This window comes from Crinia signifera, chromosome 11 (genome assembly GCF_055691185.1).
Source record: "Crinia signifera chromosome 11, ASM5569118v1, whole genome shotgun sequence".
Taxonomy (NCBI): domain Eukaryota; kingdom Metazoa; phylum Chordata; class Amphibia; order Anura; family Myobatrachidae; genus Crinia; species Crinia signifera.
Window position 1 is genome coordinate 8,853,601 of NC_139227.1, and position 17,491 is coordinate 8,871,091.

General features: G+C 46.0%; 1 protein-coding gene across 1 annotated transcript in view; it reads right to left on the reverse strand.

Moving 5' to 3' along the window:
• Positions 1-934: 934 nt before the first annotated feature.
• CDH5 (cadherin 5) overlaps positions 935-17,491 on the reverse strand; it is a 67,630-nt gene continuing 51,073 nt past the window's right edge. Inside the window, exons 8-12 of the mRNA XM_083165483.1 lie at positions 12,477-12,604; positions 10,438-10,562; positions 9,308-9,416; positions 5,921-6,169; positions 935-3,336 (exon numbers count right to left, since the gene is read on the reverse strand). Of these exons, the coding sequence (XP_083021609.1) occupies positions 2,846-3,336; positions 5,921-6,169; positions 9,308-9,416; positions 10,438-10,562; positions 12,477-12,604 (1,102 nt within the window). The 3' untranslated portion in view covers positions 935-2,845. The remainder of the gene's footprint in view (positions 3,337-5,920; positions 6,170-9,307; positions 9,417-10,437; positions 10,563-12,476; positions 12,605-17,491) is intronic.

A 17,491-nucleotide genomic window follows, 5' to 3' on the forward strand; every position in this document is an offset into this window, starting at 1 on the left:
ACAAAATTGAGGAAGACGAAGCCAGCATACATATATTTTTAAGTGTTGTCATAATAAAAAAAAGTATATTTGTGTCACATTTCAGATGCTGCAACCCACTTGACTGCTTATTATCAGGCCACTTATTGTAATGTATCGCTTGTGTATTGTGATGTTAAGCATTTTTAGTTCCAACAATGAAGCTGTGTCTCCAGTCCTATTCCAGCCACATGTGACCCAGAGACATTAAGTGAAGCGAGGGGCAGCTAAAGACGTATATCATATATTTGTGACTATGAATAGGTCACAAAGGGGCAAATAATTTTTCTTTTACAAGCATTTTAGAATTCTGTTTGCATAAAATTCTGAATAAGGTGTTAGGGTCTTAAGCCTGGTCTCCTGGTGGGATTCCAGGCACCCACAAACCCTCTCTCCCATTTCAGGGATCGTATAAGGCTCCTTGGCACCCTAGGCAAAATTTCACCCCCCCCCCCCCAAACCCAAACTGCCACAATACCTACTTTTTAGCTTCTCAAGTGTGGAGGTGGCATCTTATATGTTCCACAACCACCACCTGCAATAAAACAAGGATGTCTTCCTCATAGGCATCCGTAATTTTAGGATAAACAGACTCACTGGTGCCCCCTCCACCCCTCACACAGATCTCGAAGCCCTAGGCAGCTGCCCAAATATGACTAACGGTAGAGCTAGTCCTGTCCATTGCTTACACTTGCCTTTGACCCCATCATTCACATTTTTTTGTTCCAGTCTTATATGCCACATTTAGGGTAGAATCAATCAACCAGGGCGGATTAAGGTCTGTGGGGGCCCTGGAAAACAAAATTGTGTGTGCCCCACACACCCCCCCACAGACACCCCACCCCCCCACCCACCCAACCACCCCCACGGACACATCTCCCCCCCCCACGCCCCACGGATACACCCCCCCCCCCCCCGGGGAGATTGGTACCTGGCAGCACAGGGGGTCCCTGCAGCAGTCTGAGCAGTCAGCGTTGTGGTCCCTGCAGTGTATGGGAAGTTAGCGGCGGGGTCCCTGCAGCAGATGGGAACTAGTAGCGGTATTGGCTACTAGTTCCCATCTGCTTCAGGGACCCCGCTGCTGACTTCCAATCCACGGCAGGGCCCCTTGCACTGACCGCCCAGACCGCTGCATGGACCCCCTGCCCGCCTGCGCCAGCCCGCCTGCGCTCCCCGATCCCACTGCCCAAGCATGGGGTGACAGGAGCCCCACACCAGCAGCAGTGCTGGTGTAGGGGCCCCTTATGTGTGGGGGGCCCCAGGGCGACCGCCCTTGTCGCTCCGTGCTTAGTCCGCCACTGCAATCAACCAAGGTTAGAAATGTGGCCATCCCTCAGGTTTTTGGAAGTTTGGCTGCTTACAACATATGCACCAATATGGCAGAACATTCCGGGGCTCGGATGCAATGGGCAATGCCATCTTTAGTTAGTGCCTTATAGAAACCTATGGGCTACTATTACGTTCCCCCTACTGAGAAGGATCCAATTGTATTCCATCCAGCACCTTCAACGACGGCCACATCAGCCCACGCATGCACGGATAGGGCTGTGGGTCATAAACCTGGGAGTAGGGATGGCCATCTTTGCCATCTTTGCAATCAGTGTTGTATTTTATTGCTTATTTTCTTTATGCATTCTTTCTTTTGTGCATACATTGTATCTTAATAAATCCTGTTGAAATTAATTGGATTTGTGTCAAAATAACATCTTTCAGGTATAGTGCGCCAAACTCCATATAAACCCTTTTGATCGATGGCAATTCTGCAACTGGCCAACGATAGTGCTAAACTATTCAATGGCTGGCCATCAATATTTTTACATATCGATGGTCATCCATTGTGTTTGATTGATTGGCATTTGGGCCAATCAAAACACGGGGTGGGGATTCACGGGTGTGGGGGGCGGAGCTATGCTCCGTGTCCCAGCTCTTTGAAGAAACAAAAGCAAAACATCGTTTTGCTTTTCCATTGAAGGTGGAAAACCATCTGGTTTCCCCCCATCAATGGCAAAAGTATTCGACATCAGCAATGAACCATCAATGATTTTGAACCATCGATGGTCGATGGCCATCTCTACCTGGGAGTCCTATCATCACAAAATGACAGCTCTTAGCACAGAGCCGCCATGAGTTCTATTGAACATGGGATGTTGCCCACTGCAGTCTGCAACCAATCAGATTCTAGTTCTTATTTGTTTAGAATCTTCTAGAAGATAAAAGATAAAATCTGATTGGTTGCAGAATAGAACTCCCATCTTAGTATATTTACCCATGTGATGGACCATGACATGGCCACTGGCTGTGGGTAAGTGAAATGTTGTTATTTTTTTTACCGTTTTCCCTGTATAAACAGATTTAAAAAAAATTGTTTTGAGATAAGCAGATTTAATATATCAGATTAAAATAGAAGTTGTTTTTATATTTTTACTTGCGTGCATGCTGGGATGGAAATGGGCGGGCAGCTGACACCTGGTGATGTCAGCTGCCCTCTCCCCGCACCCGTGTCACGCTTATGAAATGCTGGATATTCCAATATGGTAATGAGGCTGGCTCACGCCTCCCGCCCCTCTCCGCCCCCCGCCCCCCTGCCCACTATGTTGGGTGAGAATGTTCACCATGGGTGCATGAACCCTCCACTAAAGAAACATTGGTCCCCGTGCGACCTGCGTACGGACCAGAATAAGGGCCATAGTCAGTATGTGGGGTACATATATGTATTAAAAATTTTTTTAGAGAATGAAAAATATGGTCCAAAGTAGAAACAAGAATATTTTTTGCAATTCAAATGGGATGTTCTAGAATCCTTGTGTGTGGTTATAGGCGAGCGATATTAATAAGCAAACTCCTCCAGCTGCTCTAGGCCATAAAGGTCAGCAAGCATTTTAAATCTGGGACCCCAATCATTTAATACATCATAGTCAATTTCAGAATCAGATGATCCAGATTCTAGGGAGCTGAGAGATTCCACAGTAGATTCTGACCCTTCGTAGCCAAATATGTGGAGAGTGTCGTATGGGAGACCTTCTCCATCATTGTCTGCTTCATCCTTCTTTGCTTCGATCATGGTGAACATATCTCCATTTCTGGATGGTTTCTGGACCTGGGCATACAGCATGGGACCTGGCTCCGCCTCTCTCTTTGGCCTCACCACATTCCTACGCACTGAGTTGAGAACGGACACATCATAACTGTTGGTGTCCATTTCTCCTCCACCTTCCTCATCATAGGTAACCAGCTGCTCGTGGATTTCTGGAACATTTTTTCCTAAGATGATGGGACTTTTACCCTGCATTCTTTTCAGGATCAGCAATATTGTGACAACTGCAAGAGGAAAGGGGAAATAATAGTGAAAACAGGAACTATTTTCTGAAGATTAACTAAATTGTCCAGGTGGCAAATCAGTTTTGTCTCTTGCTGTCCTTCAAAATAGCTCCTTAACTTCTAAGCATACTAGCTTTAGCGCAAAATGAGCGACACTAAGGGCGGGATGAGTTATCAGTTCGAAATACATCCCGCCAAACATTGCAATGATACTAATGACTCCTAGGCTCCTCCTCCCTCTGGAACGTGAAGTCGCTGTTGCTAGGAAGGAGGAGGTTACTGCATCCACGGAACACACCAGCAGGCTGCCCGGACAGGAGGTGATGGGGGTGGGAGTGTGCAGTGTGGTTGGCGGGATGCAGAAAGAAGCCCATAGGCTTTTGTAGGGTAATTTCAAAAAATGCTGGCATTACTCAACGCATCGAAAACTTGACAGCCGGTGAATCATACATATGAAAATGCGGTAAAAACCCTGAAAAATTGTTTTAATTGCCATTTTTCATTTAATACATCCCGCCCGGACGATGCGCCCAAGTCATGTCTCCATGTCTCCATGTGCGCCCACACATTTTGTTGAAAGGACCTCCCCATTACAGAGTTATGGTTCCCATACTGTATATCAGAAATTAGTTGCTGCAATGTCCTGACGGGTCGGGGAATCAAGATATTGAAACTTTTTTAACCCTTTGAGTGCCAAAATCTCTGTGAGAGATATGCAAAATAACCGATAAAAATGCCAGCGTCGCTTACATTTGTTATATAAATTCAAATAAAAAATGTTGTTTAAAAAATTATATTTTCTACGTAATGTAACATTACAGGTCATTATGATGAATAAAAAATGTTTGCTTGGCAACGTTCACACCCATTTTGAAACATTCCCTTGGCACTCAAAGGGTTACAATCTCTATTCCCCAATACTGACTTTTTTTCTGTTGGGATCGGGCATTTTTAACATGTTTCATATTCCTGATTCCCAGTTTATCGTTGCTTGGGGGATCCAGTTAGAGAATACGTGGTGCCGGGAGGAGGAGGGACGAGGAGAGTCTCTGTAAGCAGCGACTGTAATCTTTTGAGGCCTAGAATAATTCAACCATACTGCATACCTCCCAACTTTCTTATTTCCGAAAAGGGGGCAGAGCTATGGTGTGGGTGGGTGTGGCCTCTGGTAAAGGGGAGTGGCCTAGTGATGTGACCCCCGTCTTAAGTATATATGGAGGTGTGCCCAGAGCTCACCTAGCGATTGGGCAGCCCCCAGCTCCCTCTGATCCCTCCCGGCATTGAAGAGATGCCGTCCACTTGTGCATGATGGTGATCTCCGGCTCTCCCCATGTAATAATGCAGCATGTCAACATTTTTAGCATGTCAACATTGACCATATTGACATGTGCAGAGGGTCCGGGCATTTCGGCAATCACTTACGTTCAGTGGTGTTTTCCGGGTGCGGCAGTGTCAGGTTATGCAGGGTTCTGCTACAACAACCACTAGTCCAACCCCTGTCTGTAAACTTCGCCCTCCCCTTGCAACCTAACCCTAAACCTCCCCACACAGCTTAACTCTGACGCTGACATTCTGCAGAATTTCACATATTGACATTGTAAACATGTTCACATTCCATGTCGACATTTCTAAAATGTTGCCTTCATAACGGTCAACATTCTGGTTGACATGGTGGCTGCCTCCGGATTACAAGTTACAGTACGATCTGTACAATGTAGCTGATCTCACCTGCAATAACCTTGAACCCCTAATTGCATAACATTTTAAAGTATTATGGGGTAGATATATGAAGCAGTGTTACGGGAGGAGAAGTGATAAAGTGTCTGGTACTTTATTACCAGCCAATTAGCTATTAACTGTCCCTTTTTAACCCATTAAGTGGTGGGTTTCTTTTTAGGGAGCACTCCCCACTGAGTGAGTTTTTTCTGTGGAGCGCTCCCTAAACAAATTCAACCGCTGTGTCCCCGGGTCCAGGCCGCACTGCTGAACCGTCAATCAGCCGCTGCCCGGCCCTGCGCCCTGGCGCCCCGTTCCTACTTGCGGCAACCTGGCTTGTCATAAGCCGGCGCCACAGGCTGTAATGCAACAGCCAGGGGGGAGCGGGGTGAGCCAGGGGCACAGTGAAGGACACGAAGCCGGGTAGCGCTGAAGCCAGTTGAGTTCAGCAATGAACTCAGCAGTGCTGCCTGGCGCTAATCACTGGCAATCCCGAGAATTTTCCGGGGTTGCCAGCCTGGGCATTAAGGCATAGCCCGGAAAATTCTCGGGATTACCAGTGAAGGGGTTAAACGCAGCCTTTAACTTAACATTCAGGAGCTGATAGGCCGGTCCAAAAGTACCATGCACTTTATCACTTCTCCTCCCGTATCACTGCTTTATACATCCACCCTTATGCTCTGTACTTCTGTTACATTTCTTGCCATTATCCAGCCCCCAAAATATAATGATATTATTTTTGGACTTTTTTTTTTTTTCAATTAGACATTGGAATAAAAATATTTAGAAACTAATTTTTAAAGGAGCTCGGCCAGGGACCACAAGGCGTCATTGTTCCTATAGGCCCCCATATGACACCAGAACTTACCCAGAAGGATGAGGAATATAGAGACAAAAACGATGATGAGGGTGGAAGGGGAGACAGCAGCGAGTTTTGCAGCCTCTTCGCAGAACGTGAATTCCCCATTCTCATTACACTTGCAGACAGTTATGGTCAAAGTGTTGGTGCTGCTCTGCTCCGGAGTCCCATTGTCAGAGATGACGATGGGCAGGTCATAGAACTTGGCCACATCCCGATTAAACGCTCCATACTTTACGATGATACTGGCTGTATTGTCTGCAAAAGGAAATATAACACTGGTTGGGACGTTGTCGCTTGTTACTACTTTATCCGGTACTTGTTTCCTAGCACGGCGCCACCCATTTCAATTGTATGAAATCGGCTCGAAAAAATCGGGTCGATCGCATCGCATGCGATGCGACAAAATCGACCTGATTTTTAATTGTACAGCCACCCTGATGGGTAATTACTATGTCAAATGCCCCCTCATTGTTAATGCCATGCCACGATCAATGGCAACGTGAAGCGTGGCGAGTGCAGCGAGCCCGCTAGGGGCGGCATGCGTCCTCTGACCTTTTCTTACCCCCAATATCCACGTCGGCGTGGAGTTGATTTTATATAGTGTGGCGAGCGCAGCGAACCCCACGAGGGTATACGCATTACTTCACATGTATTACGCGTCCGCTCGCCATGCTTCGGGCGCGGTGGCTCGCTGCGCTCGCCACACTATATAATATCAACTCCACGCCGACGTGGATAGTGGGGGTATGAAAAGGTCGGAGGACGCGCACCGCCGCCCCTCGCGGGCTCGCTGCTCTCGCCACGCTTCGGGTTCACGTTGAATGTGGTGTTGCATTAACAATGGGGGGGGGGGAGGGGGGGGCATTTGACATAATAATTAACCATCAGGGTATGTCTGGGGGGCATTTATCATTGGGTCCAATGTAAAAATCGGGTCGGTCGGGTCTGATCGGGTCCCATCGCATACCTTAAGTTATGGTATGCGATGGGACCCAACAGGCGCCGTGCTAGGAAACAAGTACCCTTTATTCTCTAAATGAGTACTTTCTGGCCCTTTGTTACGGGTTCTGGAGCAGGGTTCAGGGCAGTAATTAGGGCTGTGCGAGCAGTTTGCCACCCAGTGTGCAGGAACCTGGAGCCATCTCCCTGCAGACATAGAACATTCAAAGGACTCCACTTAATTATAAACAGATATGAAATAGAATTATCTCAGCGAATACCTTGTCTGATAACCAAGCTTGGAAGACAATGCATTACATATCTAGGACGAGACATATGACAACATGCAGGCTGTAATGATTCATTCACCGACCTAGGCCTGATTCAGTAAGGATCGCATATGATAAGATGCTTGCAGCAGTTTACAGGGCCGGATTACAGCAGGGGAAAAAGGGGTCAGTACCCCTGGGCCCCCATCTAGCTAGGGGCCCCCTGTGGTTGGCGTGTATTTTTCTTTTTTTTTTCTTTAGTCTAAAGGTTTTGTGCATGGGAGTGGGGTAGTGCTGCAGCTTCACCTATCTGCCAATGTGACAATTATTAAGTGTGCAGTGCATTGCTGGTAGTTGACTAAGTCCCATGACACTTTGCACAAGAGGACAGAGGCTGAGAGGTTTATGCTAAACTCTGATTGGTGGAAATCATTACATGCTTCTCAGGCCCATGGAGTACAGCAGCAGCAGTCTAGTCATGGGAGGGTTTTTAATCAGAGGCAGCACTGACACAGTGAGGTCTCCTACAGCCCTACAGAGTAAGCAGTTACCCATTGACCAAGTTTATACTGTCTTTACTCTGTGTTTTGACAGTATAATATTTTCTCATGCAGTTTGTGTCCAGTAATGACAAGTGCAAGGGGGCACCCCTGTCTAAAGTGCCTTGGGCCCCCCGAAGGCTTAATCTGGCACTGGCATCTTAGGATATATCCTTAGCAATGCAAATGCAGAAGGAAGTGCATAACATCCCCTGCCTGCATACCACCCCTGCCTGAATAACGCCTCCTGCCTGCACACCACCCCCTGCCTGCATTCCACCCCTGTCTGCATAATGCCTCCTGCCTGCCCACCGCCCCCTGCCTGCATAATGCCTCCTGTCTGCCCCCTGCCTACACACCACCCCCAGCCTGCATAACGCCTCCTGCCTGCACACCGCCCCCTGCCTACACACCGTCCCCTGCCTGCATACCACCCCCTGCATGCATACCACCCCCTGTCTGCATAATGCCTCCTTTCTGCACACCGCCCCCTGCCTGCACAACGCCCCCTGCCGACACACTGCCCCCTGCCTGCACACCGCCCCATGCCTGCATACCACCCCCTCCCTGCATAACGCTTCCTGCCTGCATACAGCCCCCTGCCTGCACACCACCCCCCTGCCTAAACACCGCCCCCTACCTGCATACCACCCCCTGCTGCGTAACGCCCCCTTCCTACACATCTACCCTGTCTGCACACTGCGTCCTGCCTACACACTGCCCACTGCCTGCACATCACCCCCTGCCTGAACACCGCGTCCTGCCTCCTGCTACACACCACCCCCTGCCTACACACTGCCCCCCCCTGTGTGCACACCACTCCCTGCCAACACACTGCCCCCTGCCTGCACACCACCCCTGCCTACACACTGCCCCCTGAATGATCACGCCCCCTGCCCCCTGCTACACACTGCCCCCTGCCTGCACACCACCCCCTGCCTACACACCGCCCCCTGCCTGACCACACCCCCTGCCACCTGCTACACACTGCCCCCTTCCCACACACCACCCCCTGCCTTGCACAATTTAAAACATTGCACAGGGGATGTAGTGTCGCAATGATGTCATCTCCAGCATATCGTGCCATTAAAGCTCTATCCACTTTACTGGGGAAATGGGCAGAATCTAGACGGACTATTCTCCTTTGAGTCTAAAAAAAAGTCCCTGAAGTTTGTCAGTCTTCCAGACATATCAGTACAGTAATCAAGTATTCGTATTAAAATGAGATCAGCTGGGTGCTGCATTGGAGAAGGTTCTAACAATGTGCATATATGAAGTTCTGCTGAAGATGTCGCTACTGCACATACTGTAAGGAACAATATTAACAAGCCTTTATTTTGCCCAAGTCAGGGCTTAGTAATATGTGTTTCTCATATAAAAATGTTCCATTTCCTCTTTCTCAGGTTTAAAAAAAAACTTTGGAAAAGTTCGAATTTGGCATCTGCTGAGCTGTGTTGCATGAAGCAGATGTATTAGAAAGACAAACACTTTCTGTATCACGCCGTGATAGAATTCGGCAGCAGTTCCTCGATCCCCTGCAGAGATGCCATTGAAGGAGGATAGAAACAAAATTCTAGGTTTACAAAAACACATTCCGACATTTCTGTGTGTAAACTGATACGGAGCCGGTAAGAACAGGACAATACCGTGATTATCTAGGACTGTGAAATTGTTTTCTTTTTCCGCTGAATAATATGTAAACTTCATCCCCGGAACCATCTCATCCTTATCAGTCGAAGAGATCCTTAAAATGACCTAAAATGAGACCAAGACCTCCAGTTATTATTTTATAGCTTTTCCATGTAGGGACAATAGTGCAGCGTACGCTCCCCATTGTAAGTGGAAGCATATGAACAGTCCATTCATTGTATTGCTAAGCAAGATTTCACTTTATATAAAAGGCTAAATCCTTCTTTCCTTTTTGAGATGAAGTTCCACCAGTGACCACTAGAGGCCACTCAATGGAGCAAATTACTCCTTAACAGAAAGTGAAACCAAAATGATATGTTTCAAAATTCCTGGATATGGACAGAGGGAGCTGTAAATACAGAGATAGAGATGGCCATCGGTGCTGTCACCATCGATGGTTACCATTGATGGGGATAGCATAAACAGTCATTGATGAAAGCATAATATCTAATGACTGACCATCAATGTTTTCGACTATCGATGGTCATCTATTTTTTTTTTTTTTTACTGGCTCATGGTCCAATCAGAACCTGGGGAGGTGCTCTGCTCCGTGTCCCTACACCTTAGGGAGAAAAAAAAACAAAAAATGATTTGGTTTTGCTGTGTAATCAATGGTTCTCCCCCATCGATGTCAAAATTATTCTACATCGGTCTTAAACCATTGATTATTTTGAATGATCCATGGTCGATGGCCATCCCTAGACAGATTGGAGGTAGGAGTAGATAGGGACTAAGCCATCATTTTGACGGGATTTTAACTAGTCAATAATATTTGTAGACATGGACAAAAAATTCACAAGCGGATCAATTATCGAACAACTGTGCATGCATACGCATGCATGCATTACGTGTGCACAAGGCCAAACAGCAACAAAACTCAGCAATGACTCTCAATCCCATACTTACCTACTTTCTGGCTGCCCTTTCCGGGAGAGGGCAGCCAGCTCAGAGGGAGGGGGGGGGGGGGGCGGCGCCGGGAGTGAAGCGGGGGTGGAGCCACATGTGTGGCTACTTGTTTGTGAGGTTTACAATTTCTCGATGATGCGTAGGAAAATGACTGCAGTGCAAACCCCCCAGGATCACTTACATGCTCATTGGCTGTATTTTCACACACTTTGGGAGTATAAGGCTCAGCAAACTCAGGAGCATTGTCATTGACATCAAGCACCTCAATGTACACGTTTACTGATGACGCTTTCTTTGTAGGAGAGTCTGCAATGATAAATGATACAGTTACTATTAAACTTTAAGGTGCTTAAATATTAACATGAATTAATTTGAATTTCATCCAAAAATGCAGCCTGTATTTTGTATATTATTTTTTTTTTTTTTATCAAACACGTAATTTATATTGGAATATTTTAACCTTTTCGTGTAATTATAATAACCTAATGCAAGATTTTTAGAAAATGTTTTTTAATAGTTTCCAGTGCTTAGAAAAAACACTTTATAAGCTTCATAAAAAAATGATTAAAAAAATAAATAAAAGAAGTTATACACATGTCCACTTGAGTGGACAACATGCATCTGCGACATAAAACATTGCCCTATCACCATGGAACACAGTATTTTATCTGTGAAAGTTTTTTGGTTGCAAAAAATAGGATAAAATGAAAAAAATATATATATATATCTATCCAATTTGTTCTCATCATGGTGCTTACTATATTTTTTCTTGAAACAAAACAAAAATCATCTTTTTATGCCTATTTATGGACATATTCATCCATAAACAAAAATATCCTCAGTATTTATAACACACTTATTTAGATTTACTTCTGAGCTTGCTTCACACCTCGGAATGTAGGTGTGAAGCACAAACTGAAATTGATGGATTTTAACATTTACAGTAGGTTGGAAAAGCACCCTACACACAGGCTCAAGATACTCAGTGCAGATGTAGTTAGGGCAGTGATTCCCAAAATGTGCATCGCGGGTTCCTGGGGTGCCACAGCGCAGTAACAGGGGTGCTGCGGCGCCAGTTTCCCTAGAGCAGGGAGGGATACAGAGGGGGGCGATGACCCCCCCCTCCACAGGCGGCAACCAGAAGTCCCACTGCCTCCCTTCCTCCCACCCCCACACTGACAGATACCCAGTCTCCGGCCATCCCTTTCCCCTCCCACACTGTACACGGCTCCTAGCAGCACTGTCAGTCACACAGCGGACTGACCGGGTCCTTAGCATTGAGAGCAGACACCGGAGATCCTGCTGAGTCCTGACCTCCATGCCAGAGCTCACTCCGCTGTCAGACTGACAGCGCTAGGATGCAGGTGAGGAGCCGTGCACAGTGTGGGAGGGGAAGGGGATGGCCGGAGGCGACAATTATAGGATGCTGGGCATGGACACTGCTGCTGGGTGTCTGTCAGTGCAGGATGAGAGGAAGGGAGGGAGCAGGACTTCTGAGGTGCAGATGGTGCAGTGTACCAGGAGGTCGGGGTGCATCCTTGTGAGTGAACCATATCCCGCCTTGCGAATGGTGGTAAGCTCACCTGTTCCCGCAGATAGCCGCTGACCAGCACGGGGGTTGCGGGCACCACCCGCCGATCACATCAACGGGCGGGCTCCACGGGGGGGGGGGGCAGGCGTTTGTAAGCTCACCTGCTCCCTGCTGGGAATAGCTGCTGGTACTTGGAGCTGCTTTCTGCTCTCCTCAGGCAGGAGCGCTGCTGCAGCTCAGTACCGCCCTCCAGTGGCCCGCGACCTAGGAAAATGCCTGAAACTGCCTAGTAGTGGCGCCGGCCCCGGCTGCAGCTCAGTACCACCCTCCAGTGGCCAGCACCCTAGGCAAATGCTTAAGCTGCCTAGTGGTGGCGCTGGCCCTGGGTGGATTATTAGGTCAACAGTGTCTATGTCGACAGTCAATAGGTCGACCACAATAGGGCAACATAAAAAAAAATATTGACACAAGCAAAAGTGGCAGGGGGACACAAGCAAAATCCAGAGGGGGGCTGCAGCACAGTTCAAAATTCAAATAGTGAAGTCACACCCACTGCCAGTGAGTCAGGTTGGAATGGCAGTTGGTGGCAGTAGGTGTGGCTCCCCTATTTGAATTTTGAACTGTGCTGCACCCCCACCTTTGGAGCCGCCACTGGGTATATGTATTAAATAATCATATTTCCCACTTACCAATTTCCTCAGCAGTTACTGTTAGGTTATGCCAGGCCTTGGTCTCTCTGTCAAGAGGCTTCCCAATAAAAACACTTCCTGCGACTGACACCCTAATAGGGTCATCGCTGTTAGTGTTGGTAGAATATCTAAAATAACAAGGGACAAGCAATTCTTATAAATATTAATTTAAGAGACTTGAATACATACTACTTGTCTGATACATGAAGGCAGGGGTGATTTTAGAGGCCAGACCACCCCTAGGCACAACATTATAGGTTGCCCCGTCAAATCACACAAGACCAATATTATATATATATATGTCTAGGGTCCGTTTGTGTGTCTCCGAAACACTGCTACCTAATGGCAGCTAGTGAAACGAAGACAATCTCTTTCTCTCTGACACATGCACAAACACAGAGGCAATCACAAGGTAGCAGACTAACTTTCAAAGCTTATGTTTCGAGCGGGCTTACTAGTTTTTCTATGTTGAGGTTAACCTTGGCCATTATTTCTGGAATTACAGATGGAGCAGCTCCCGTCTGAGCTGTTTCTTGTGATAGAATTGCCGTCAGCCGTTCCATCTGTGCCCTCCACCTTCAGTTCTCCACATCTCCCCACAGCCCCCGTCAGCTCACCCCACTCCCCGCCGCCGCATTGCGTCGTTCTGACATGCATTGTGAGACGCTCGTGCGTCCCCGTTCGATAAAGCGCCTCTCCACCAGCCACCGCCAGCTAAGGAAATCTGGCATTTCCGTGTGCTGGCTGAGAGGTGCGCCATCTGTCTGTTTTTGGTTCATACACACCTACAGATTTGTCTGTTCAATCTGTTTCATGAGAACAAGGATCTGGTAATGTATGTGTGAAAAGGACAATCATCATTTGATCACAAATGCTGGGAGACAATCCATGGGCACTCAGACAAATTGGTTATAATTTGAATGAACACATTTAATCTAGCAATTGTTTTTGTCTGTTTACCAGGCTTTGGGAGGAAATGGTTGTTTGTCATTTACTCCCATACAATACCAGATTTTTGTTCCCACCAATTAGATTGGACAGATAAACCTGATGTGTGATTCACCTCGGGTATCTGATTTGTAGGAGACACATGTGAAGGAAAATCACCGGGTTAAACCTTTTAAGTTTCTTTAACCTGTAATCCCCCTGAAGAATACTCAATCATTGGGGTATGCAGTTTATTGCAAGTTATCTTTATAGTATCCATAAAGTGGAACTTTATGCCCATACATATGCCATATGAATATAAATGAAGGTTGAACCCCAATTTTTTTTTAACACACCCCTGATGAAGTCCTATGGATGAAACGCGTAGGATCTGAAGTTCACTCTCTGCATTCTGTCTAAAATCAGAGATTAATCCTGAAAGATTGAAAACCTGTATTACCTTTATGAATATTTAAAAATGTCCTGACTTTAATGGTATATTCATGTTTTAATATTGTTTACTCTGTGAATAAAACTGTTATTTTAAAAGTTTTCCATTTTATTGATTGTAATCGCGTGGGGAACCGATTAAACCAGGATAAGTGCCTTTGCACATAGCAACCAATCCACTTTTATCATTTTGTAGAAGGCAATAGACAAATAATAACTAGAATGATTGCTGGTGGGCAGAGACGTACCTATATATTCGTGGGCCCCATAGCAAAAGTGTGTAAGGGCCCCCTATTTAGCAACTGATGGTGATAAATGTATGTCAAAAAGGTTAGATATCCAAGAGAGGATATCGAAAAAAGACTCCCGGGTGGGGCACAGCCTTCTAATGAAAACGGATTACTGTTAATACAAAATTTATTAGTTAAAACATGACCCTAATTAAGGGTCAGGAGAAGACAAAAGACAAAGACAAACAGATAACACTCATGGACAATATACGTGAGAAAGTAGTGAAATATTATTTCAAGATATATCTGTCAAGGGATTCAATGGAGAAAACACTCCAATAAGTCACGGTATGTACATATACATTGATAGAATCCTAATAGACAGTAAAAAGCCTCAAATACCAATTAGTATTGGAAATAAATGTCAAAATTAGCTAGATTTGGTTAGTACTTGTATTTCCTGTAAGTGACGGAGTTGTCTGGACTGGGTAAGTCTGAGTAGCTGATTGATAGCAGTATGGTCTAGGTATAGAGACACCTGAGTATGGGTATGCTAAGGGAGTCGCTGCTGCCTGTGCATGTGACGTTAATCAGTGAATGCGCAGTTGAGCGGACTCCGAGAGCGTCACAGGTGTCGGAATATAGATGAGGGAGTTTCTGCTGTTTCCAGGGGTGACCTGTCTGGCTCTGTTATACAAAGTACAGCGCAGAGTCGGATCCAGGGTCCCCCAGAAATGAGAGAACCCTGAATAGAAATAGAGTATTAGGTACCCCTTCGCCCTATCCCTGGTGTTTGCTGCTATCCTCTGTGTACAGGATCATCTGTAGTGAACAGAAGTTGAGCGATACCACCCGGGTGGTGAAGTGTAGAAGGAAGTCTAGTTTGCACGTAGATGGATGATGGCACGATTGCTAGTGCAAGACACAATAAGATCAGAGACAGTTTTGTAAGGAGAAAGATGTCCAGCGATCTTAGGCTGATTCGACAAAGTGTGAGATGCCTGCAATGGTGGATTAATGATCAATGTGTCGTAGTAGGGCTGTAATTTGTTACACCAATAATTTTTTGTAACAAGAAACACAAGTTAATACAATGCTATATTCAGCGTAAGAGGCACATGTAAATACAATGTTGATTTCGACATGCAATAAGGTGATTACCACAGCCCAATAGTCAGAAATTCAGTAGAGGTTGCAGGTGACTGCAATTTTTCGTAGTAATTCAATCAATGCCATATAAAATTATGTAGAGTGATAGTAACTTGGGCAAATATAACTCAATTAGCGAGAATTAGCAGTCGCGGTAGATACCAGTAGTAGATAAGAACTGCTGATTAGAGCTGTAGGTAATATTTCTTGCACTGTGTAATACTAGTGCAAGATTAGCAGAGGGTGTGGAAAACAGCAATTATAGGTTCGGTGGAAAGATTCTTCTAATGCCACAGGTAATTAGCTAAATACGCTGCACAATGGTTATCAAGTTCAACAAGGTGTAAGATATCTGCAAGCTAATGTGTCATAATTGAGCAGTGGACATTAGAAAAATGTAACTAGAATGTAACAAGAAACATAAGTTAATACAATGTTATATTCTGCGCGAGAAACACAAGTAAATGCAATGTTAAATTCAGCGCTAGGTTTAAACACATGCAGTAAGGTGATAATCACAGCTCTTCCTAATAAGGCGTCCTGCACTATTATATGGATGATAACAATTAAGCAGGCACAGATAATGAGGTAGGCACAAATTGCACAGTATGAAGAGACTGAAGTGAATACCCTAAATTCTGCAAGCAGATGATATTGCGCTATAAGAGGACACTCAGGTTCTATACACAGTAACAATAAATAATGAGCGCAAAAAATCAATCAGTTGCCACTGGGGCTGATACACTCACGGCACTTGGACCCGCAGTTGTAGCGTTGTGGGTGTGTAACAAGAAACATAAGTTAATACAATGTTATATTCTGCGCGAGAAACACAAGTAAATGCAATGTTAAATTCAGCGCTAGGTTTAAACACATGCAGTAAGGTGATAATCACGGCTCTTCCTAATAAGGCGTCCTGCACTATTATATGGGTGATAATAATTAAGCAGGCACAGATAATTAGGTAAGCACAAATTGCACGGTGTGAAGAGACTGAAGTGAATACACTAAATTCTGCAAGCAGATGATATTGCGCTATAAAAGGACACTCAGGTTCTATACACAGTAACAATAAATCATGAGCGCAGAAAATCAATCGCCACTAGGGCTGATACACTCACGGCACTTGTACCCGCAGTTGTAGCGTTGTGGGTGATCCAAAAGTCTGACAGGTGCGTGCAGACAGGGAAAAGGCACTGTGATAGGGAGGGCGCAGGTACAACCAGACGAGATGCGTGTCTCTATCTCTTACAGATGTCGGGATCCCAATGTAATGTTAATCGAGGGAGCCGGCGCTGTATGCTCTGAGAGCGCTGAAGTCCGGGTGCCCGGCAGTCAGTGTGCCGACACTGAGTGTCAACGGGGACTGGCAGATAGAGCGTGTGCTCTGAGAGCGCTGGAATCCGAGTGTCCAGAAAATCAATGTGCCTGCGCTGAGTGACTGACCAACAAGTAGAGTTGCGCTGTGTCTGATTTTAAGGCAGATGCACAGTCAAGGCTGTTAAGTACAGAAACCGGCAGTGTGCTCAAAGATGGGCTGCTGGTCTGGCGTCAATCCTGCGGCGGGTGATGTTGTCTGTGTGCTGAGCCGTGGGAAATCGGCAGTGTGTTAGGAGGTGAGCTGTCAGCTCCAAAGGTGTCCGGAGTCTGTGGGTGATGTACTCCGTGTTCTGGCGCAGTCTGTCACTTACAGGAAGACTGTCTAGCTGGTAGATGAGGTGATAGGGGTCCCGCTTGTGCACAGCGGGAGCCGCACGAGACGTACGTTTCACCGTTAAGGCTTTCTCAATCGGGTGGAAGTGTATTCACTTCAGTCTCTTCACACCGTGCAATTTGTGCTTACCTAATTATCTGTGCCTGCTTAATTATTATCACCCATATAATAGTGCAGGACGCCTTATTAGGAAGAGCCGTGATTATCACCTTACTGCATGTGTTTAAACCTAGCGCTGAATTTAACATTGCATTTACTTGTGTTTCTCGCGCAGAATATAACATTGTATTAACTTATGTTTCTTGTTACACACCCACAACGCTACAACTGTGGGTCCAAGTGCCGTGAGTGTATCAGCCCCAGTGGCAACTGATTGATTTTTTGCGCTCATTATTTATTGTTACTGTGTATAGAACCTGAGTGTCCTCTTATAGCGCAATATCATCTGCTTGCAGAATTTAGGGTATTCACTTCAGTCTCTTCATACTGTGCAATTTGTGCCTACCTCATTATCTGTGCCTGCTTAATTGTTATCATCCATATAA